This window comes from Homalodisca vitripennis, chromosome X (genome assembly GCF_021130785.1).
Source record: "Homalodisca vitripennis isolate AUS2020 chromosome X, UT_GWSS_2.1, whole genome shotgun sequence".
In the NCBI taxonomy this organism is placed as follows: Eukaryota; Metazoa; Arthropoda; class Insecta; order Hemiptera; family Cicadellidae; genus Homalodisca; species Homalodisca vitripennis.
Genome location: NC_060215.1, coordinates 121144693 through 121170097, shown reverse-complemented (window position 1 = coordinate 121170097; position 25405 = coordinate 121144693). Strand labels below are relative to the sequence as shown.

General features: G+C 35.8%; 1 protein-coding gene across 1 annotated transcript; it reads right to left on the bottom strand.

Moving 5' to 3' along the window:
• Positions 1-282: 282 nt before the first annotated feature.
• On the bottom strand, positions 283-24069 carry LOC124368587 (neprilysin-2-like). The gene is made up of 4 exons (XM_046825830.1): positions 23906-24069; positions 16687-16805; positions 12019-12150; positions 283-642 (listed from the first exon to the last, which is right to left on the bottom strand). The coding sequence occupies exons 1-4, from the start codon at positions 24039-24041 to the stop codon at positions 298-300; spliced, it is 732 nt and encodes a 243-aa protein (XP_046681786.1). The 5' UTR covers positions 24042-24069; the 3' UTR covers positions 283-297.
• Between the last annotated feature and the right edge of the window lie 1336 nt (positions 24070-25405).

The following is a 25405-nucleotide window of genomic DNA, read 5'->3' as shown; positions in this document are numbered from 1 at the left end:
TTAATTTATATGAAACCAACTTTGTAATAAGTTGTGCATGAATACAGTGAAACAAATTTATTGCACATTTTTTCTGTGGAACCACATAACACTCATCACGTTTAACCCATCATGTTTATTTTATTAGCACTATTCTAAGAATATTGCAATGAATACTAAAATCATCTATTCCTAATTCGAATTCAATTTCTTAATTATTTGCAAATATAAATGCCGAAAAATTATACTGTAAAGCAAACTAGTACAAATTGCTCATTTTAATTACTGATAAAAAAATCCCAGCTAATTTAACCAGGATTACCAAACAACGCACTTATTCTCAGGATTCATAGCGTCCTCACAGCCACACTGGAACACCTTACTAAACTCTGGGAAGTTCTTCAGGACTCCGTTAACTCTAAACTCTGCCGGGGAATGTGTGTCTGTATGGATCCGCTCTCTGAGAGACTCGGGGCGATACCGCGTGCACTCGATGTTGGCCACACCGATCATTAACAGCTGATCGTTGCTGTATTGTTCCAAGTTTGGCAGCCCTGGTTCCGGTTCCATCAGCTGATCTGCCATCCGATGGTACGCAAGATAGGCCAACTTCAATCCACCATTGTCCGCTATGTTTTCTCCCTGTGTGGTGATGCCGTTCAGCTGTAACACATGAGAGTTATTTATTATAAGTAACGGCTGGAAATCGATACCTTCATATCCAGGTTTTATTTGTATTATTATTTACACCTTTGAGGAAGCTTAAATCGATGATCAAATTATCTCGTTACGTCAATCGCAGCAATGACCATAGTAGGTGTATAAAAATAATAGCATTAAATATCTGAATGAAATGGCATCCACTTATATTAATATTGCATGGAAATATTAACAGAAATACGACCTGAAATAGATGTATACTCTTTAAATAACAGAAGACATACCAAAATACCCACTACACAAAATTTCTTATAAATGGAGAAAAGCAAAGTATGTGTTGGTTTGTCTATTCTGAATTGAAAGACTTTGTGTTCTGTTTTGCTTACCATTTATTCCATGATCATTCAAAATGTAGTGTTAGAGCTCTTGGATCTTTCACGGGTGTAAATGATTGGAAACATTTATGGGAGACACTACAAAGTCATTAAAACAGCAAAATTCCACAAAGAGGGCATGATAAAATGTTTAACTTTTCAAAATGGGTTGTCTTTGGAAAAAGCAATTGGTTCTCAAACTAAGGGTCAAACCAATTTAGAACAATAATGCTAAGAAGATATCCTGGAAAGGTTCCTGGCGATTAGGCAGTTTTTGGCCAAGCATAATTTATATCTTCGAGGCCATGAAGAGAGTTTTGTTTCACAAAGCTCTAGTGCGAACTTCTTACATATGGTTAGGCTGATTGCATGTTTTAACCCACCCCTCGAGAACGCTTAAAAATCCATATTCAGAAACCATTAACTGAGCAAACATACTTAAAATGAGCTTATCGAAGTAATAGCAGTACGTGTCAGAAAACAAATTGTTAAAAAAACTAAGAAAAATATATTTTTCAAGAATTCTGGATTGCAATCTAGATATTTCTATAGTTGAGTAAATGTCCTTCATTTTGAGGACAAAAAATCAAGAGTATGCAGAGATCGAGGAACACTTCTTATAATTTGTGGCGGTAGAACAAGCTATAGCAGAGGAGTTGACAGAATATATTATAGACAAATTGGAGGGGTTAGGGCTGTCCATTATTTTTCACGGAGGACCCAGGCCAGAACCCTTTCGGATGACATCTTGCCTGGTCCGTATGTCTTATGTCCCGTCCTGGACAAAACTACTTGTTTCGGAAGCTAGGGGTTAGCCAGGCATCCATCTTCACGCTTATGATGAAGGATCGCATGTACATGAGTAGTGACTGAATTCCATGCGTCCTTACTCTGTAGCATTAGCTCCACAATGGTGTCTGCCCAAAAATCGCCAACTGTGGTGACGAGCGTTCGCCTGGCCTCGGTGAAGCGCCCGCAAGCGAAGAAGATGTGATCGTCCATCACCCTCCATAATAATAATAATAATAATTGTTTTATTGCATTTTGGCAATAAGACATTGCATTGCAAAAGTCAGGTTTAAGTATTTGTAAAAAATCCCTACTATACACATTCATACTTACAATACTCATTCAAACATACATCTCTTGTCCATTCACGCCAACATTCATTCAACATGAGACTCGGGGCTCTACTAATTAATTTTTATGTAAATTTTGATTCTGTAAATTTTGATTCTAATTCTCCCAGCAGCCAGCCATGAAGTCTTCGACAGAATAAAACGCATTCGACACCAGTAGGCGCTTCAGAAGAGCTTTAAACTGGTTTAAACTATCCGATTGTATAAGACCCTTAGGGAGCCGATTGAGAAATGTGACTCCAGCCTGTGACGGCAAGCGTTCGAAAGCCACCGTCCTATGCTGTTCTGCACGGTAACTCTCCTTGCCTCTAGTTTCGTAAGAGTGAATGTCACTACCCCGAATAAGAACACATTTCGATCGACAATACAGGGCAACCTCCAATATATAGAGGGAGGGCAGAGTCAGCAATCTGAGCTCCCTGAAAGCATCCCTGCACGACTTTTTGATATTTAATTGGAAAATTATTCTGACAGCTTTTTTTGTAGTCTGAATACTCTTACTAAATTGTATTTGGCACAGCTGCCCCAAAGTCTTAAACCATATGTCAGGTATGGATAAATCAGGCCAAAATAAGCCATTCTTAAAACTTTTTGTGAACAATAGTTGGCAAGGTTACGCAGGGCGTGCCTGAAGTAACACGAGCACAGATATAGTCCACATGATTGTTCCAGGTTAGACCTTTGTCGAGGTACATCCCTAGGAACTTGGTAGATTCAGTATTCTCCAAGAGCTCATTTTCTACAAAAACTGCCGGGTGGCTTACATCTTCATTTTGACGGAGACAAAAGTTGATGATATTAGATTTTGTACTGTTTGTTCTTAAGTTGATCTCAGAAAAATTTTGAATGCAGCAATTGACAGCAATGAAGGATTCAATTTAAAGATTTTCTTTCGAAGTTGATTTTATGCAGAGAGTCGTATCATTGGCATATTGAATTATCTTTCCATTTTGGATCGATTAATTTATTCGATTTACATATAGAATAAAAAGAACCGGCCCAAGAATAGATCCCTGTGGGACTCCATGAACCAGTTTATTTCTCCTCGACATGACACCCAAGATCTCCACACACTGGTATCTGTCCCTGAGATAAGACGAGATCCATTTATGAGGGAGACCCCGAATGCCACAAAGTTTTAACTGGTTCATCAGTGTCTCATGATGCAAGGCGCAGTCAAACGCCTTTGAAAGGTCGAGAAATACGCTGAGCACATGTTCTCGCCTCTCCAACCCATCGACAACATTATCCACAAGGTTCGAAATTGCATCGATTGTGGATTTGTTTTTCCTGAATCCAAACTGATTTGGACTCAAAATCTCAAAACGCTCCAGAAATGCATTTAGCCGAATCAGGAAGGCAGCCTCAAAGACTTTACTGAATACCGGCAGGATTGAAATCGGCCGGTACTTGCTCATTTGCCTGGAATCACCTTTCTTAAAGATCGGTGTTAATTTAGCAGTCTTTAACATTGAAGGGAAAGAGCCTTGAATGAAAGAAAAGTTTATTAATTTGGTTAGTGGTGTCAATATATGCTGAAAGCATAACTTAAGCAACCTCACTGAGACACCATTTAAGTCGATCGACTTTTTTGATTTCAATCTCTGTATGATGCGGGCCACCTCATCCTCGTCAACAGGGAAACGACCATGGATGTCAGCGGTTCCGGATTTCGACCCGTACCGCAGCCGGACCTCCCACAAAACGAAGCAGAAAACACCGAAGAGAAATAGGCACTGAACTCATTCGCTATATGTTCCGGATGTGTAAAAATTTTATCTTTATTAACAATTTCCGAACTTTTTTAACTTTTTGTGGACTTTAGTTTGGCGGTTTGGTTAATAATTTTCCAAGCCGTTTTTGAAAAATTTTCACAGTTAATTAATTTTTTATCAATTTCGTAGGCCTTAGCCGCTCTTATTACTTTTTTGTAAATTCTTTTATAATTCATTAAATATTTTAGATTCCTCATTTTTTGTTGTTATAAAAATTGAATAATAAAATTTTATTTTTTTCTGGAAGTTAAAATACCGCGAGTAATCTACGTATTCTGTTTGGCAATTATTTTTACTCTACTGGTTTTTAAAGGACATGACAAATTCAGATAAAATATGAATCTATTGTTGAATCCATTAAACATGTCATCTAGGCAATTATAATCATCTAGGAAATCCCAGGACTCCAGCGCTAGATGAATTTTCAATTCATGAATATTTTTTTGTCGCACAACGCGTTTGTATTGGAGCTCCGATGCCCCATCTCCATCATGCGGACAATCGTCAATAAGAACCTCCTGCGCGAAATGGTCTGGAGTGGCCGCATTCAAAAGAGAAACAGAGACATTCGAGATATTAGTAATTTCGTTGTCGATGGCTGTTCTTGTCAAAGCGGTTACCCTAGTCGGCGAGCTCACTGACCAATTAAGTCCAAAAGAATTTAAAATGTCCCGTAGCCGCTTGGTTAAGGGGTTGATTTGGTCAAGTACATTTATATTAAAGTCGCCAATTAAAATAAATGAAATTTGTTTGAAAATAAAAAATTTAAAATCAAATCCAAACGCTGGAAAAAGAAGTTACTGCAGCCATTGGGTGAGCGATACAATCCAATAATGTTTATCGTCCCAATAGATTTAGTATTTATTTTGACTCCCTCCGCTTCTAGGTCTAGTTCGGATGTATAGTTGATCTTGAGCTGAGTATAATTTAGAGAACTTTTTTACATAAATTGCCACACCACCCCCTTTGTTACGTGTCCTACAGAAAATGTTTGCCAATTCGTAATTTTCTAGTTTGAAAAAAGATACTGTTTCCGGCTTATACCCATGTTCCGAGATGACCAGTACATCAGGTTTCAGCTCATCACACATGAGTACAAGCTCGTCTAACTTATTTGAGGCGGTTTGTGCGTTTTGATGTATGATTTTGAATTTTGAATACTTCGAATTTCGATTATTTAAAATTTTGGATTTGTCTTGAATATATGTATGCACACCCGAGCCTGATGTATCTATACCTTCGTAAAACCTGCGTCTAAAAATAGTTTTTTAAATTAGTACGTTGATTCCCTTCATTTGGAACGTTTGGAAATGTGTTGACGGCATCTGATAAAGTCCCAATGTCTGATGTTACGGGCTCAAGTGGGATAGAAGTAGACACACAGGAAGCAGCAGGTGAAGGTGGGCTAGAAGGCTGCACAGCAACGGGAGACCGACCAGAAGCAGACGAGACGCCAGGCGCATCCGCAGGAGCACCGACAACCGCAGCAGGCAACCTTAGTCCAGTACGTGGGGTTGATCTCACCGCGCCCGCGTAGCTCTCGTGCTGAAGGCAATTGGTCGGTAAAGGTGTGCGAAGGCGCTCGTGCATTTGAGATTTGGCTGAGGATGAAATCCGAGAAGCCAGCCCCGGTCTCAGACCAACGACAGTCGTTGGGTGTCGAGCGGCGGCCAGACGAAGCCTCCGTGCAGCCACAGCTATCATGTCGGAAAGCACCAACTTCCCCTCCGGTTGAGATGCTGCCCGTGTTGGGTGAATAAATGTCTCCCCAATAATGACACGTCCACCATCGCGGCTCTCACCTCCTCGAGACTCTCCCGCAGCTCTATGTTGATACCCCTCACTTCCTTGTTGATGTAGGAGTTCCAGGGATCGTGATGGCGATGAAACATTGACACCACTACAAAGTTTGTATGACCATGTGTCATAATAAACTTCTTTACTTCGTCCACGAGAACTCTAGCAGGCTGTTTATTTTTAGTGGTAACGTCTGACAGATCATTAGCCCCAGCAATTACAACCACTGTGTCGTCTTTTGTAAAATTCTCCGTCATACTGTGGGCATTGTCCAAGACATTGGGACATAGGGGCCCCCGAACACGCATCAACAAATATTTTACAGCATGGGGAAACCTTATATGTTAAAAAATTATAAATATCTTTACCATGGCTGTCGGCGAAGACATGTAGTTTTTGTGGAGGTTCAGTGGTTTTCTCCAAATAATGTTTTGGTTGTTTTCTAAAATTTTGCATGTTTTCTTTTTTTTAAATAGGTTTTGCTATTTCGTTTTCTTTTTCTTGTTCTTCTTTTTACTTTAATGAAATTATTTATACTTTAAATTTACTTAAATTAAATTTAAATTATTCTTATCAGGCAACAAAGAGCTAGTGTTACTTAAAGGCAAAGAAGATTGAAGCTGCGTGCTATTATTGTCACTGTTGAACATGCTATCGACCGCCCTACTGTACTCAGTCTCAGTGTGCTCTTGCCATGTGTTCTGTAATCTTACATGTTCCTCCTCTAGAGTCCTGATGGTCTGGATCATGTTACGAGTTTCCTCATTCAGTATAACACAACGCTGACAAGGTTCTTCATTGGTACCAGAGAGCTCCTCCGTTTGAACAGCCACTTCCTTAGCTTGTGTAGGTGTATTTTTCAGAGAACTAAGTTCATTATCTTTCTCCTCTAGTTGAAGAAGCATTGACTGGCACTGGAGAACTAAGCACGATTGCTGGTGAGTAAGCTGGTTGATACGTTCTATCAGCTCGTCCTTGGTCTTCATATGGTTGTCCTCGGACCGAGTACCGCTGTCAGAGCGCGACTTCCTTCCGGTAAGTGGTGATAACAACGGTGAGGCGGACAAGCTGTCTTGGAGAGAGAGAACAGACGGGGACGCACCATTTGATCTCGGAGCAGATCTTGTCAGCGGGGTCGGGGGAGAGTCGGGTGTCAGCGACCGCATCGTGACGGGATGTTGCCCACTATGCTTCTCATTAACTACAGTTAACACCGTCTTGTGGGAATCAGTCCTCACTGACGCTCCACAATTTTTTCCGAGGCAACACCAAGATATATCACCATTCACCAGGGTCCTCTTCAATCTATACTTATGCTTTAAAAAAATTATACAAGGCCTACCCTTTTGGGTATAGTCCAGGGTAAAGTCCATGTTAATTATTTAAATCTGGTCTAGTATATAAAATAAAATATTTACAGAATATTCCTTTTTTATTTTTGGTAAAAAGATATTGTATTAATAAAGTGTGTGTCCATTCATTACTTAGATGCAAAGAAATTGCGCGCTGCAGCTGGATTTGAACCCTCGCTCCGGTGTTCACCAGTTAATTATCCGTTTATCGCATAGATAGCGTGAAGGTACTATTGGGCCGGTGTCCTTGCCTTATCAAATAGCCGCTTATCTGATAGAGAGTGCGATTGTACACTAGCTCTGTGTCTACAGTCCAGCTGCAGCAATTCCCATAGATTCCCTCGACTGGCAGCCTGATATGCGCGTGTACGTTGCGCAGAATAGTTGTCAGTTTATATTAATAACTGCCAGTAATTTTGTTAAGAGTTTAGTCTACTTTTCGTTTTCTTCCTGTAACCTCAAATGTACGAAAATATTTAAATATCAGTAAGAGCGTATATTACTCACAAGTCATTAAAATATCCTGTACAGTCGTTACAATAAATAGTATTCGTACTGATGATTTCGTTTGAACGCTATATGTCCTTAAAACTAACAATTAAACCTTAAAATATGGAAACGATAAATTGCGTTTATCGGGGAGTTAGCCACCGAGGAGTAAGCACACCGAGGCGACCTGATTTTTCCCATCCTGTACAGGTACTTCCTAAAGTAACCGTGCCCCGTCAGGACCTGACAGAGGTAGAAATCTATCTCTCCGTGGCCACAATTTATCCAGGTTTGAAGTCGGATGAGACGGAAGGTCCAGCGACCGTCCGATCCTTCCGTCCACCTCCGCTGCCAAACCTGCAGAGTCTCCACCCTGGCAGCAGACAAGGAGTACTCTCTACCCCGCTCGGCAGCCTCCCGAAAGACGGTCTGTCTCTCGATGGCCAGCAGATCAATAGGAATCACCCCAGCCACGACCACCACGGCCGGAACCGGAAACGGTACGGTAGGCGCAGGCGACCCTAAGTGCTGCTCTTATCTGTACCGATAACAGCCTTTGACTGTACCGCCTTATCCTCATGACACCCGCCCAAATCTCTGCGCCATACAGAAGGGTTGAGTTTACAGTAGACATGAGGAGTTGTCTCTTACTTGATCTAGGGACTCTTACGTTAAAAATCAATCTGCCGAGAGACAAAACCACTTTAGAGGCTTTGTTGCACACCGCCTGGATGTGCTCCAAATACCGAAGACGGCAGTCAAGTAACACACCCAGGTACTTCACCGCAGTCCTTGTCCGAACCGACACTTCCCACATTCATGAGGGCTTTCCATTGCTGACTGCAGGGTTGAAGGTTAAGACAATGGGACCAACATGCGTGGAGTAAAAAGTGGCGTGAATCGAAGACTTCTAAACTTAAACCCTCTGGCATTCTTTGTTCCTTGTGGATGGCACAGCTGGAACTTATTTTAGGAGATGCTGCTTCTTCTTGTCTTCATGCACAAACATTTTTTTGTATTTTGCAAAGACTTTATACAATCTTTTCTTGCTCTAGTGAAAGATGAAGCATTTTGAATTCTCTTGTGACCATATCACTTAAACCAATTTAAGAGACTATATGGTAATGTATAATCTGTGAAAGCTCTAAGACATCAGCTCAGTAATGTTTGTGATGCATTTTCGACTGGACGTAAAATAATCTCAGTTTGTGGTTTTATACATGAGGGCCAATCTTTGGAAAACTTAAACGAAGTTTCAACCTAGGGATTTTGTCATATATTTTGTAATATGGTACGAAATTCTCGTAAAAATCCATACTATGAGTAAAGTTTGACAAAGTGTAAATATGCAACTGGACTCGTTTTTGAAATTTTTTCAAAATTAAAACTAATCAAGACATAAGTATTGATACAATATTATATTCTAAGATAACTTAGAAACACAATGTCCAAGGACCGCTTATCATGGCAGGCTTTACTCTCCATAGAAAATGATTTGGTGTCCAAAATATATTTTAAAGATGTAATTGAAGAGTAAAGTTTTAACACATTTCAAAATGTCTAAAACAAAGAGTATAATATATTGACAAAGAGTTTTTTGTTAATATATATTAAATTAAATTAACTCTAGAAGTGAAATTATGTAGCTAGTTTTAAATTTTCAAACGTTTTGTGGATGTTAGCTGCTTTGCTATCCTAAAATCAAATATTATCTTAAATTGGCTTGGTCTTGGTAATTTTGGTTGTACTCCTCTATATGTGTGACCATATGGTCTTTTAGTAAGTTACTAAATAATAATGTCAGACTTATGCAAAACATATATATGCATATAAGTAGAATAAGAATATTAAATTGTTTGACAAATAGACTACGTTAATTACAACTTATAAAATCATTTAAAATTTATCGTTTTTATTAGTTTTAATAATCATTTTAATACACTCTTTGATAATTTGTTGTAACTTCATTGTTTTATCGAATAAAAAATACTTAAAAAGTAGTAAACAAATCACTTTTTACTTTACAGTAGCTATTTATAATTCTTAAATAGTCATTCTGTTTAATTATATTATGAAACTATGTTATTTTTCTTTTTAGTTTAATTTAAGCTGTGTTTTTGTTTTATACTATTTCTCTAAAATAAAATCTTGTAGTTCTGTAATAAAACACTTTTTATTTTACAGTGGCTACTTATAATTCTTAAATAGTCATTCTGTTTAATTCTATTATGAAACTATGTTAATTATCTTTTAAGTTATAATTTAAGCTGTGTTTTTGTTTTATACTATTTCTCTACAATAAAACCTTATAGTTCTGTAATAAAACGTTTTTGTTGCAATTTTTTCGCTCTCGCTACTAAATTTTTTGGCGAAGGAGTTTCCACTTTAATTTGTTTTCCATGGATTAAAATGCAACACCAAATAAAATTAGACGGTTGTATTAAAATAAAACTTAAAGGAATTTGTTGACTTTTTACTAGTGGCTAAATTTACAGTTTTAATCTGGCATATTTCATGGCAAACCATGTCATATTTTTGCTTTATATACACAAAAAAACCCATGATATTGTATAAAAATTTCAATTCAGTCAATGCATACTACTTATAGTGCCAACCGATCAAATTTTCAGGCTCTTAATTTTAGTAAATTCGAAACTACTATAATAATATACAATTAAGGTCAGTTTTATATGTTGGTCAAACACAGCTAACTAGTTTCAAAAACCGCCCCAAAACGCATTTTAGCCTAATTAAAAAATCTAATAATAAAGCGAACTAGATAACTCTGTTCAATGATTCTTTACAAGTAACATATAACTAAGTTACTCGATTGAGTATAGCCTACAGGGTGTTTTAAAATCACATGCAGAGTACGCATAGCAGCCAAACATATTGAGATTCATAATTATATAAACTGAAGTCGTATAGTATGGACCATAAAACCCCACAAGCAGCGTTATTAATTCCCAAACGTCCATCTAATTAGAATATCTTAGGACGATTTTTTAATAATGTTTTTAACAATCATTACTTTCAGGCCATAACATCTTATTTATTCTAATTCTGAATTTTGCCTGGTCACAAAATCTAGTTCAAGTCTAAAAGATATAAATAGCCAATCAATATTTTTATCAGAGAGAAAAACTAGTTTCCTTAGCTTTATCACATGCATTCAAAATATTTTGGAAATATGTTGTGCATTTGTTAATTTTGTTGATAATGACCTCTCTTAATTTACTTGTTTACAAATTTTTAATAAAGGCAAACGGTTTATTTCACATAAGAGTTTTTTAAAACACACATTTAACGAGTTTTTACAGGACACATTTTCCTGCTTAAATACCATATTTAATGTTCAAAAAACTCTGTAAATATGTAATCTTTACACAATTTAGCTCATTACAGTGAATATATGAATTAGTGTGTTACCTTGATATTAAAAAAAATATATAATTCGGACTCTCTGACTACAAATTCCACGGTTTATAAACTATCCTGTTCAAAAAACTAAACAAAATAAATAGCAGGTGACTAATCTTTTCATGTCGTGTTTAAAACTTATGTTACTGTTTATTTGGCTATGTAAAATAATATTTTAAATATGTCATCCATAAAGTAGAACGGACTTCGAGATATTTTCTGTCTAACCAATAAAACTATTTTATAACTAAAATGTGTTATAAAGACTGTCTTTTATTGCAGTAGTTCATAAAAGACATAAAATGAAGCTTACATAAAAATTGCTTAAATCATTAAATAAATTTAATTCAAATCGAGAAAATAATATATTTTATTATATGTATTTCTAAAGTTAATCGCTTCCAAATACTGTCAAGATATTAGGCAGTTGTTATGCGTGTGACATCTTTAAAAGCAAATACTTTGCGACCTACCTAATTGATTTAGAGCGAACATAATAATTAAATTAATATAATACTGTCATAGGTCAAACGCCTACTTCATTAGTTAAAGTAATCATTCATTCTTTACATGTAGATGTAAGCTGTTATTAGGTTATTACTGTTTGTATAAAAGAAATCACTTACATCAAATGTGCTGACAAAAGCTTTTTTTATTGCACCTAAAAGTATCAATATTTCAAGAAAGAATAAAGGTATATAAAAACGGATTCCGCATCGTCTTCAATGTAAAAAAAAATGTAATCCGTGTATGCCAATACCACCTTTACATAAAAAAAATATTCTGTTGTAATGTGGTCAATCCAAGATGAGGGCAAAAAATATGAACTTAATCAAAATGAAGTACGTATTGGATAATGATCAATTATTGGCTCTGGCCAACCATACTGCCTTCCCCCATGTTTCCAATTGTTTCAGATATAGACCAGATTACAAAATTTGAAAACATGGGTGAATGTAGTTTTAGAAATTCTTCCTATAAATGATATGTTATTGAGCAGAACCGTTCGCAGCAGTTTTAGAATTTTACTTACGTTCAATTGAGTCTGGCTGTCTTTATAGCTGCCATATTGGTCTATTATACACATCTTCTTCTCATTAAAATTCTTCTTGCTCTCCGTCTCCCACCAATCGTTAAGATCACCCTTGTAGTCAAACTGGCTTCCCTGTAAGAAAGAGGTTGTGCTGTAAATTTAATAATTTCTGCTTGTATGAATAATTCCTGCATGACGTCAGACGTTTGTATAAAGAGTGTCCCACGAAGAGGTTTAAACTTTTGATTTTATATTAATTGCCCACTTATGCACCTAACACTTTTAAACTCTACACAATTGATAAGATAGGTTTTATAGGTATTCTGTGAAAATTAAAGCACCCCAATAATTGTAGAAATGAAATGGTGACGTATTGAAAATTTTACCATTTTGTTTCCTATAAAAATTCATTTCTTTAATTACCTGATTTGTTTACTGCGTTCCAATTTTAAAGAACGACTATTCAATAACGCTCATTTAAAAAAAAACCTGCGAAGAATATTGCTTGTGCTATAAAAACACTTCCTAACCTCCTCCATTACACATTTAATGTTATCGAAGTTCGAGAAATGGCTTTTAATGTTGAACAAAAAGTGAAGTGTTGTGCGTGGGCTACTGCTTTTCGCTACTCTAGTACTCTAGAGGATCAAATGAGGAAAAAAAGTGCTAGTATGCTCATCAATGCTCCGCTCTCCAGGTAATCCGAAATCATTAAAGAATGTTGAACTTGAAACTGTTGTTCCAAAGTCTGCGGTACAGAGAATAATTTTGAAAAACAAAATTAAATTTTACAAAAGTCACCTAGTCCATAATCTTCTTGAAGACGATCCGGACAGGAGAGTAGAATTTGACATTGAATACGACAATAAAATTCCACTAATGTGGAACTCAATGGTTTCATGAGCTCGATCCTAATTGGCATACTCACATTTTTTTTCAGACGAGTCCACTTTCTACCGCAATGGTGCTGTAAATAGGCATAATTGTAATTATTACAACACAGTTAATGCACACATTCTTGAACAGACTCTACTCAAATCAAAAGGAATTGCTGTTTGGGCAGCTGTCAGTTGTAATGGTGTGCTATCTTACGAGATTTCAGGCAGTACAATGACTGGGAATAGGTATGAACAGGTTTTAAATGAACAAGTCTTGCCTTATTTTACGGTTCAAGAGATGGATCAAGCAATCTTCCAACCAGATGGCGCTCCTCCTCATTTCGCAAATACTGTCAAGCGATTACTAAATGACAACCTTCATGGCCTTTTAGGATTGGTCGTGGAAGTGATTTTTTTAGATTGACCACCCCGATCTCCAGATATAACTGTGTGTGATTTCTTTCTGTGGGGTTACTTTAAGGAACAAGTTTATACTCGTAGCTTTAATAATGATGAGGAATTAAAAGAATCAATTGAAGAGGAACTTCTACGGATACCGCATAATTGATACTTTGAACTTACGATTCATTTGTTGAGCGCTGTTACCAGTGTGTCGCTGTGAATGGATTCTAGTTGGAATAATTGTGATCTGTAATTGTAGGGTTTTAAAAGGCTATGTTTTAATTTACTGATTGAAATGCGTTATTTCTCTAGAATATAACAATAAATAATTTTAAAAACCAAAAAATACTGTTTTTTACTGTGTTATAGTTTTCCAAAATGCCACCATTTGTTTCAACAGTTGCGAGAGAGTTTAAATTTTCACAGAATATTTTAAAAAGATATTTTATAAATTGTGTAGACTTTGAAAATGTTCTGTGGCAATGGGCAAGTAATATAGAATCAAACGTTTAAACTTCTTCGTGAGATACCCGGTGTACAGAAAACTTCCGAAGTACTTTAATCTTCAAAAGTTCCAGATCTGTAAACTATTGCATTGAGAAATTGATCTCATAGCAGAATTTAATGAAGAATATTATTAAAATTATGAATATTTATACATTATAATACTTTTAGTAAAACAATAAAACATAATATTACAATATGGTTTATTACCGAACAATAGGAAAAACGTTGAATTATAACAAAGAACTTACATACAACTGTACTGTACATGCCTAATCTCACTGCCCATAAAATCCTATACTTACCACGCGTATGTTATAGCAAAAATGGATATAACTTAGGCCACCCGTAAGATTGAATAAAACGTTGAACTAATTTTACAGATTTTAACGGATTTTACAAAAATATATTTAAAATACATTATTTGATAACACTTGTTTACGTCGTCTGGTAGTCTACTTTAAATATTTGTCAGTTAAATTTTATTTTATACATTCTTTTTCTTAGATATTCCTATTTATTTATTACTTTTTGTTTTTCATATGTTAAACAATTCTCATTCTTTTAAAAGTAGTACAACTGAAAAAGAATATCCCATTAAAGGCAACATCGATTGCACCACAAAAAAACGTCATTTATCAACTAGCCTGTAAATTCTGTTCCAAAGATTATATTGGACAAACCATCATTAGTTGGTTTTTAACCATCATTAGTTAAAAACTCCATTAAGAGTTGAGAATGACCAATCATCGCTTTTATGTTATTCATTACAATTATGAGAGACCATAATCTGCTTATGCGATTCAACACAATCAAAATAAATTAGAAACTTGCTTCAACCTAAAATGAATTTATCACTTAAAGCCAAATACCAACCAAAGCATTAATCTGATTAATTTATGAAATGTTGAAATCGCACATCAATTATGTTTACAATCAAAGCAACCAGATGGGTTGAACCTAATTGAGAAAGACCTTTTGAGAAAGAAGGTGATTCTCTTTTCCTTCTTTTATACAAAAGTTACTTTCATTAATCAATGTGTTTCTGAAGAAGGGTTCTGGGAACTATAAAATTAAATCATAAACTGTTTTTCTGTTTCTTATTAAATTTTGAACCTTTTTTAAGAATTTTTGTTTACATTCAAATATTTAAATAAAGCAACAATATTTTTTACATTATCTTCGTTTTGTTTTCTATTTTCCACATCGTTCTACTGCGTCACGTGGTTTTAGAAAAATTAAATCTTAAGGACTTCCTGTCACTTTTATAAACACGTCAGATCAGTAAAATATTTACTTTCTTAATATGTTACATTTTCAACCTTACAAAATTAATAAACTTAACTGTGAAGGCCATGTAATGTCGTAAACAAAAATTAAAATTAATAGAGAAAAGAACTTGAATTATGTGTGAAAACTTTACAAACAAATATTTTGCACCTAATAAAATTTAACTATAGTAAACAAATTAATTGAATAAATATAGATAAACGTTGTATATTTGGTCTAAATAAAAGTAAACTTGCTAAAAGTTTGGGTAGGATAGCTTTAAATGTTATCATACAACCTATTTAACAAAATTTTAATTCACAAAAATTTGTAACAAAATGGTGTGAATTATAAATTTTATATAGATCAAGAATTAAAGGAACATATAATGAACAATAATTAATCAACGTATTTAAAGACATTAATTACAAATTATGACCACTTTAAACACTCAAAGAGAGCGGTAATTTCGACTAGTAGTGTTTGTATTATGTAGATACGAAACTAGAAAGATATTTAGTACCTAAAAGTCTACTGAAAGGTAGAATGTATTCCCCCGACCATAAATGCTGGCTGAAGTATTTGTCAGAACGAACAAAAACTTATCAAACCACAACTTCTACAACTTGTTGTCAGAGCCATTACTTGTCTGATCAAAAATATTTTATTATATTAAATATCTTATAGATACAATGTAAAATTTTTATCATACAATTTATGTCTTTTTATTCTTAAAGCGTCTTACGTACAGGCAATCGTACAGAAAAGGTATTTTTACCTCTTCCGGGTAACCGACAGAGAAATGGTGACAACCTTATGACTGGTCCACAATGATGATCACATGTATGACATGCACTGTCATAGAACTAATTTTTGTCTACGAAAACTAAGTTTCATGCACACGTTTCAGTCTACAGATCATATGTTTCTTGATACACCTTACAGATAGCTGGGCTGTATGTGATACTGTTACGTGTTATCATTCTTTATGAATGTTCTGAGATTATTTACAAATGTATGTATTCCGCAAATTTTATCGTTGCCTTACGGTTAAAAATGATACTAATGTTAAAAAATTCGCTACCTTTCAGTCACATTCTATGGAGTGTCATGCACAACCATAAAATTCGAATAGAAATTAAGCATCAATCTAAATCACAATCCTATAGGCAAGCTCATTCTCGAGATATACGGACAGACATGCAGACAGACATAGCATTTTTCCAGCCCCTTGAATAATAGACTTCGTTAACATTCAGCGATTTACAGGTAGCTTTCAAACTAGGAACATTTTCTGAAACGTTCACGTAACTAACCGAAACTATATTTGAGTTGTTTGTTAACACGTGTAGACAAAATCGATAGCTCAGACACATTGATACCACACAAGATTGTTTAGTAGTCAAGACCAATACTTAGTCAGAACGACCAAAAATAGGATTTTTAATTACAAAATCCATATTTATTTTATGACTAAACAATCTTCACTACAGCTTAGGCATTGATCTTCCGTGCACTCAGCGAACAATTAGGGCTGCTGGTCTCTATTAAATAATTTGTTGTCAAATGTTTGAAAGGTCTAAATACATAGTTTATTCCACGATTCGACATTTACCACATCATCAAATCCATGCGTAATCTCGTGACCAATAGTGACCCCTATCGTGGCGTAGTTCACGTACTGAGGAACCCGAGCACTGAAGAACGGCTGCTGGAGAATCGCAGCTGGAATTTCTGGAAAAAGCAGATACGGGTTTACCATTGTATCAATTATTTTAGCCTCTGCCTTTAATGTAAAAGTGCAGAGATTATTGATTCAATTAATTACTGAAATATTTCAAATAAAATGTACACATCATTTGTTTGTTTGGGTATCAATACTCTTTACTAAACATTTTGCCGATTCTCAAAAAGCGAAGATCTATATATAAATTGGTAAATAAGTGAAGCATAGTAATAGTAACCCCACCGTGTGATAGATCATCCTGAAGGTCAAGATAAAGAAATAACTTTGGAGAAAATTAAAATTCTCAAAGTTGAGTTTTGCAGCATAATGTCCAATTAAAGTTGGAAGTTCAGCATTGTTAGAACTTTAACTATTTTGGATTGAATGGCCTAAAACTGATCATAACGTTGGATTAATTTTGTTTGATCAAGACTTAATTTGTGGTATCTGCCAAATAGGTTTACCTCCTGTAAAACTTTGGGTTTAGAAAAATTAGAACGAACTTAATGATTATAATTAATTGAAAACGTCTTCAGAGTTATTACTTTAGAAGGACACAAACACACACACACACACACACACACACACACACACACACACACACACACACACACACACACACATATATATATATACATACATGGTCTTCAATAAAGGGTGTCACAAACTTTATACAAACAGTTTTATACACACATAGGACGATACATTTTTCGTTTAGCTGCTAGCTGCCATTTTTTTTAAATAAAAATTATAATTTCCAAAAATATTTAAGCAAAAGAAATCAAATTAGCACATAATCTTTAGTAGGTAAAAATAAGATTTTTAAATTGGTTTGATATTAACAAACTGGCGCCTCCTGAAAATGTTAATAGTCAAATAAAAAAAAAATCGTCACCCACTATTTATTACTTTTAACTAAAATTCCAACGGTACCTTTTAACATGAAATCCGTAACGGATAAGCGAGCACGATCACTTTATAGGTTCGCTTGCACAAGCCGGGAGCAACAAATATTTACTTATTTCTACTTACTTACTTTACTTTACTTATTAAACTTCTCCTCGTGTTCTTTACATTTCTAATAGAACAGTCGAATAGTTACATCAATAAACAATAATATACACAGTGCTTACATCACATTTAGTTCACAACAGAAAGATATCTGTACCATTATATAAAAGTGTGTGTGTTTATGTGTGGTGTGAAAGCTACTAGACTAATTATACTAACATTTAAATGGACATTCTTAGGGTTCTTTATTAACTCATGGCGTATTCTTATTTCAAAAGTCCCTCCGGGCTACGCCTCACTGGTCACTGAAGTTGCATTGCAGATTTAATAATAATAATATTCTAGATTGCAGAAAACTATTAAGAATCATTGTATTGCAAGCGTCGTATAAAAATAAAAGTCTGAATCTTATAACTAAGTGACACCTTTCACCGGTTCCTCGATTGTGGCCGAATTTTCTCGGATATCAGAAGGGGAGTTAGACAAATTATTTCTTAAATTTTACTGAAGACTATCCCAGCGGCCCATCGCAAACTCGTCAACTGAGCACAATACCCTAGACACTAGGAAGTGTTTTAATCGAGATTTAAATTGTTTGTGGTTATTGACGCATTTGATTCATTCAGGGAGCCTATTGATTAGCCTTACACCAACTTGAGATGGCAAGCATCCAAAAACAGTTCTGTGCTGAGCCAAATGAAAGTTGTCCCGGCCTCTAGTTCCGTATTGGTGTACGTCGCTACCCCGTAGTGAATCTGCAGTATAGCACGACGTCGAGAATATAGAAGCTAGTCAAAGTCAGTAATCCAAGCTCCCCGAAGGCCACTTTACACGACTCACTTTGATTTAATTTGTAAATTATTCTGAAGCTTTCTTTTGCATTCTAAACACTCTATTAACTTTTTATCTAGAACAGCCACCCCACAATCTCAGACCATAAGCTAAATGCGCATGTATTACGCCAAAGTAAGCTGTCTTCAGAAAGTCCAATGGACAGAATGTTGCCAAATTGCGTAAGACATCAATGCCCGAAGCAACCTTTGAACAGACAGAATCAATGTGATCGTTCCATGTCAGCCCTCGATCAAGGTGCATCCCAAGAAATTTGGTGGATTATTCTTCTTCTACTATGGTTTCATCCACCATCACAATTGGTCAGATGTCGTATCGATGTAGCCGAAAACAGAAATCGATCACGCTTTTTTTGAACAGTTTATTTTCAAATTTATTTTTGAAAAATGCTCAATGCATGAGTTGAGTTTTTCAGAGGCTTTGATTTAAGATTTGGTTTAGTTTTTTATCTAATGCAGAGAGTCGTATTGTCAGCATACTGAATCAGCTTTTCATTATGGATTGATGAACTCAATCTGTTGACGTAGACGAGAAATAGGGCTGGCCCTAGAATCGATCCCTGTGGGACTCCATAGGGCATTTTAACTTTAACTGAGAGAGTATTCGCGGTATGCACACACTGCTCTCTATCATTTAGGTATGACGAGAGCCACTTGTGAGGCAGACCATGAGGCTTGACTATAACTGGTGCAACAGTATTTCATGATGCACACAGTCAAAGGCCTTAATATGCTAAGCACATGTTCCCGCCTCTCTGAACCATCGACAACATAATCAATGAGACTCGTGACAGCATCAATAGTCGATTTGTTGTTTCTAAATCCAAATTGGTCATGAAAAATAACTTCAAAGCGATTGAAGAAATGTTCTAATCGTCGAAGGAAGGATTTTCCGAAAATTTTGCTGTGGACCGGAAGAATGGAAATAGGACCATAGTTACTTGAGACATAAGGATCATCCTTTTTAAAAATTTGAATGACATTTGCTGTCTTCAGAGTCTACGGGAAGACGCCTTGGGCGAACGACAGGTTAATCAATTTTGTGAGTGGTACTGAAATGTGCTTAAAACAGCGCATAAGTAGCCACACAGACAGCTCCCGCACTATACGGACCAACTCCGACTCGCTCACAGGAGACAGGACCATGGACGAGACAGGTCCCATGAGTCTTCTCTGGTGCTGTTCCCACTAAACCATGGGTCCGGCTCAACAACCGTGGTTATTGAACTGACTTGCCACTTGAAGCGGATGTTTTATTATTTTACCGTGTAATTTAAGCTTAGGTTTGAAATGTTTAGGGACTTGTGTTTGAGTTTTTGTATTTTTAATTATATTCCACGCACTTTTAGAAACATTTTAAGTATTCATAAGTCTATTTTAGATATCCCGTGCCTTAGCGGCTTTTATTTATTTGTAGTAATTTAGCTTATATGCTCGAAAGATATCTTTGAATTCTTCCTTTGTCGATTCAATGTAAACTGAATGATACAATTTTAAAGTTTTTCTTAAATTGAGAATGTTATTATTAATCCAAGTATTGTACTATTTTCCGATCGCGCTTTGAATGACTTATAGGGGCAAATTATGCTGAAATAAAAGTTCAAACGGTCTTTAAACGCAGAAAACGCTTCCTCCACATGATCGGAACTATCTAGAAAAAACCAGGTTTCCCCCTGGAGAAATCTGTTAAGAATTTGGATATTTAGAATTTAAGATCCCTTCTTATATTTTCCGAAAGAGGTTGGATCTTAGGACTGAGATACCCGACCACGGCCTCCTGCGCGAAGTGGTCGGAGATAGTGGCCGGGTCCAGAACGGAAACCGAAATTTTAATACGTTTGTATGGATGTTGTCGATAGCCGTACTCCATGTGGCACTCACTCGTGTTGGCGTGTTCTCGGACCAAACTAAGCCAAAAGAGGTGAGAATATCGCGTAGCTGCTGGGTCAGGGAGTTGGTGTAGTCGAAAACATCGATGTTAAAGTCTCCTGAAATGATAAAGAAGATATGATTAGAAGAGAGAAAATTTAGAAGGGATTCAAATTTTTATTTAAACTTATGGGGATCTGTATAAACAATGATTGAAATTTTTCTTAAGAAATTTAGATTAGCTTTTATAATTTCCACTTCAAAGTCTAGATCACAACTGTAGTCAACCTTGAAGGGCTGGAATATCAGTCTTTTCTTAACGAAAATTGCCACACCTCCACCTTTGTAATTTTCTCGGTGAAATATCGCTGCCTATTGAAAATTATCAATTTTAAACACAATATCCGCTTCAGGTGAGAAGCTATGCTTAGTGACTACAAAAACGTCCAGATGGAGCTTCCCAGCCATGAGCGATAGCTCATCAACTTTGTTAGAAGCTGTTTGTGCGTTTTGGTGCACAACAGAAAATTTTTATTGTGAAAAATGAATTTTGTTATTGTTTTTGTTTAGAATTTAGGTTATTCTTCTGTACATCCGACGCTGATATCCTTGATTTTATATTAAATTTGATGTCACTTGAAGTAAAGAGGTTTTTTGACTGTCGCCGATTTTGTTGTTTTTAAACTTCACTGCGTCTGCAAACGCTTCGAAGGGCAGTATCTGAGGCTCTACTGCAGCCGGTGACTTAGAGGCAACCAATGTCTTCGAAGGTGGTCAGTCTGAGCTAGCGACGGTCTACAGGAGAGGAGGCTGACGCGATGTCGTGCGAACAGCACGGCTGAACCCTCCCATACACTCCACCAGCAGCTCGGCCAGCAGACGCGTACTCGTACACTGAGGCTTTAGATGCATGCCATGTTTAGTGAATGCACCCCTTTCGATACGGTTGAAGTCCACCACCTCCACTCGACTCTGCCCCACGCAGAACTCCTCTATGTACGCGTTAATTAAGGATGTCTCCTTGTTGATCGGATGCTGGGCAGGTAATACGTGCCGGTGAGGCAGAGTAGATACCACTACCTTAGCTGTCCTCAATTTGGAAGTGAAGCATCGCTCCAGATGTTTGTAGATGTTGCGCTGACCGATGGCGACGTCGTTGGTGCCCGCCATAATTACATAACAGCTGTCTGGCGGAAGAGGACTGTCAGAAGTGACACTCAGCAGCCCAACCCCGGGTCTGCAGACACCCTTCACTGTCGTGTCAGCAGTCACCATACAGTGGACGAGGTCGAAAACATCACGGCTGCTATCCCCGGCAATGTGGATGCTACGAAAAGGAAGATCTTGTAATGATTGTATTAAATTGTAATTGTGGGGTAACTGGATTACTGGTGGAAGGAGTAGGCCCAGAAGAATGATAAGGACTGGACAGTACAAAAGAGGCTTCTATCAGCGAGGCGCGCATCGCAGATGGGAGTGTTTGATAACGAAATTGAGAGGTGGGGTGAGGTAGTCGTGCCGTACCTCCCGTCTCAGTTGATCAGTAGTAGCAGTAACGAGTAAAGTCTTTGAAAGTGCTTAGAGTTATTCTTGCTAATCTTCATCGAACCTGCGGGTAAGTGAACTTTTTAACTGGAGTCCAGTCAATATTCATTCTTAATTATTTTGAATTAATTTGGGGAAAGAAATATTGTAAAAATTAAATTTAATGGGAATTTAGGAACTTGTCCTTTTCATCTGTGCAATATAAAACTTGTTGGTGCAGTGAGCACATGTATAGAAAAGTTTATGAAAAAATACTAAAAGAGTTTTGTGGTGGTTACAGATGCTTTCAGCAATTTAATTCTCTAACACTGAAGAATTCTTAAAAAATTCTAACACTGAAAAGAAGTAATATTTAAATAAAGTAAAGAAAATTAGTAACTAAGTAAAATTGAATTTTGAAGATAAATTAAAGTGAAGAATTGCCAGATCAGATTAGAGTGTAAAAGTTTTGAATTTTGAAAATTGAATAAAAGACAAGTTGTAAGAACTTTGTACATTTTTGAGTGACGAATATATTACAAGTTTGAATTTAAATTTCATCAAGAAGTTTTTATTTTAATTTTATATCCAGTAATTATTTTCAAGAAAAAGTTTTTATTTTAGTTTGAACTTTATTTATTTTAAAAGATTTTCTTTTCCTTTTGAACCTGCACAAAATCTTAAATTTCAAAGCTAACCCCTCATGTGCCAGTAAAACGGTACAAGTTCTTATTTGATTGGGGATCGGTTGCTAGCTTGTTAGGTCCTCCGTTTAGCTCTGTAATCTACTGTTCTGTGTAAACATTGTTTATAACAGCACAGACATATTTTTAATTAATTTAGCCACTGTGTGTGAAGCCACCGATAACTGCTAGTTGTTAATAAAACCATTGTTTAAATATTTTACTGAAGTTCAAACTTTTTATTCGCCAAAAATATTTCTTGTTGAAATTTCTTCAACTGTTTAGGCCAATAGGGTAGAACCCGGATAATTTATTCCTTTTATCTTTGTTATTAACATATTTTAGAATTTGAGTTTATTGCTCAATTTCAGCTCGATACAGTAATGAAAGATGGTTCAATATAAGTCTTGGCGATATACACATAAATAGAGTTTGCAATTTAATAGTAGGAAGTGAAAAATATCGGGTACTTAATTACAAAAACAAAATTGTATTATTCTCAGCTATATAAAAGCTTAGACTTTTGGAACGTTCCGTACGATAATTTTAACATAATCTATCACGCATCAATATTAATTATTACGTCATGTTAACGGTGGTTCTTCGTCCAGGTGTATAAAAGAGATAATCATAAATTCAACGCAGAAGTCTATCTTCATATAGTTTATGTACTTCACATTTTTCACAAAATCAAGTTTGACAAAACATGAAACACTAATAATTGTTCTGCATATTAACTCTTGTGTTTCTATTTCATTACCTGACTAAGATAGCATATACATATTCTCATTTTACCTAGCTGTTTGGTCAGAAATAATTAAAATGTTTGAATGAAACGACCAGAGTGTTATTCTACTCAGATTCAGGGTTGCCAACAAATTAAACTACTCCAGCTATAAAAGTTATGCATTTAACAACCATTATTGTAAGATTGTGAGATATACGCATGAAACGTATAGATCAGTTATATTTTTGTAATATTTCATAAATATATCGATAGTTAGTTTGTTGTATATATATTGTTACTTAAGTTAAGAAATCATAGTGGAAGATGATACGAAATATTTGTGATAAAATGACTGTTCTAAACCAAGGTTATTTAGCGTGAAGCATCGATACACTTTTCTGAGATAATATCATCATAATCGTGAATGAATACTGTCTACTTACCCATGGAATTCTCCCAAGGAACATAGAAAGCGTTTACTTTAGTGATTGTACCATGTGACCTCCAGTCTGTCCTGTTCACCACCTCTCGGAGTTGTCGGAACATGTAGTCGTTTTCCCAACGAGACAGATCGATCATCGCCTCGAAGTACTGATCCTGGTCGATATCCAGCTGGGAAACAAAACTCTTACAGCAGAGTTGACAAGGCATCAAATTCCCGTTCCTTAATCCAATTAACACATCGTGAATGGGTTGAAAAATTAGATCGCAATTGCGTCTTCTACTGTGTGATGAGGGGAAAAAATGCATACAATTATATCGAAAAGAAATTATTTAAAGCAGAAAGATACTTTCTAATTATAATGTCTTCTAAATAATTTTAACATCCGTTTCATGATTTTTTTTACTGTAAAAACATATTTAAGAAATTTAAGGATGGACAACGTTAAAACTTTTATTAACGTTGACGGTAAAAAACCTTTAACACTGTTCATCCTTAAATTACTTAATATGCTTTAAAAACATTATGACATGGGATTATAAAGATTTTCTTAACGTTAATGACGGGTACAGCAAAACCTGATGTGTCAATTAAATCCTGGCAAGCTTGTGGGTGTCTTTACATCACTAACCACAAATGTAAAGATTCTGGGGTGCAAGTTGGATAAGTCTAGTCTACTGCGGGAGATGACTGTTGGAGTTGGTGGAGTTTGTTCCTTCAGAGTCAGCCTAGAAATAAGGGTGTACCACCCCCTGCCTGATTTGACTGGAGAGGCTGGTTCAGAGCTGACTTCGCCTTCTTCTGAAAGGATTTGACTTGAGATTAGAGCCTTGAACCTTTCCTTATGAATCTCGACAGGAGGCAGCCCCTACTTCCAACCCTACCCATCCAAAATATCACTCCGAAAACAGCGCAAAGGTCCTTATAGGACTAGGTTCAATTTTCTAAGCTTCCCTTGTCCTAAGAGATTAAAAAAGTTGATGATTTTCTGTTTTGTTTATAGTTCTACTACAAAAATTATTTATGTCACAAATCCGATTTCCATGGGAGTCTTTTTAAACTCAACAACTGTAACTTCTCGCAAATATTTTCTTGCGTGTTTTACTTCGCGCAATACAAATTAAGGCAATTTCTGTCGAAAATATTATTTTATAATATTGACAGCTGCACTTTTTTGACGAAGGTAGTTAAATTCAAGTTTATAAAAATGTGAGCGGATGTCAATTGTTGTACAACCAACTTTGATTTTTAAAATTTTTACTCTACGTGAAAGTAGTGGTCCTATTTATATTGTATTACATTATTAATTACATTCTATTCCACTCAAGAATCTTTTAAAATCTTACACTCAAATGGATAAAATTTAAAAAACCCACACTTAATTCTAAAACAGGTTCTTGATTATTTCAGTATAAAAAATCTCGTTCTTGTTATTTTAGTAGTCCATATAGTCTACTATATGTCTATGTCTATAGGTTTTGCAGATTTGATATTGTTTACA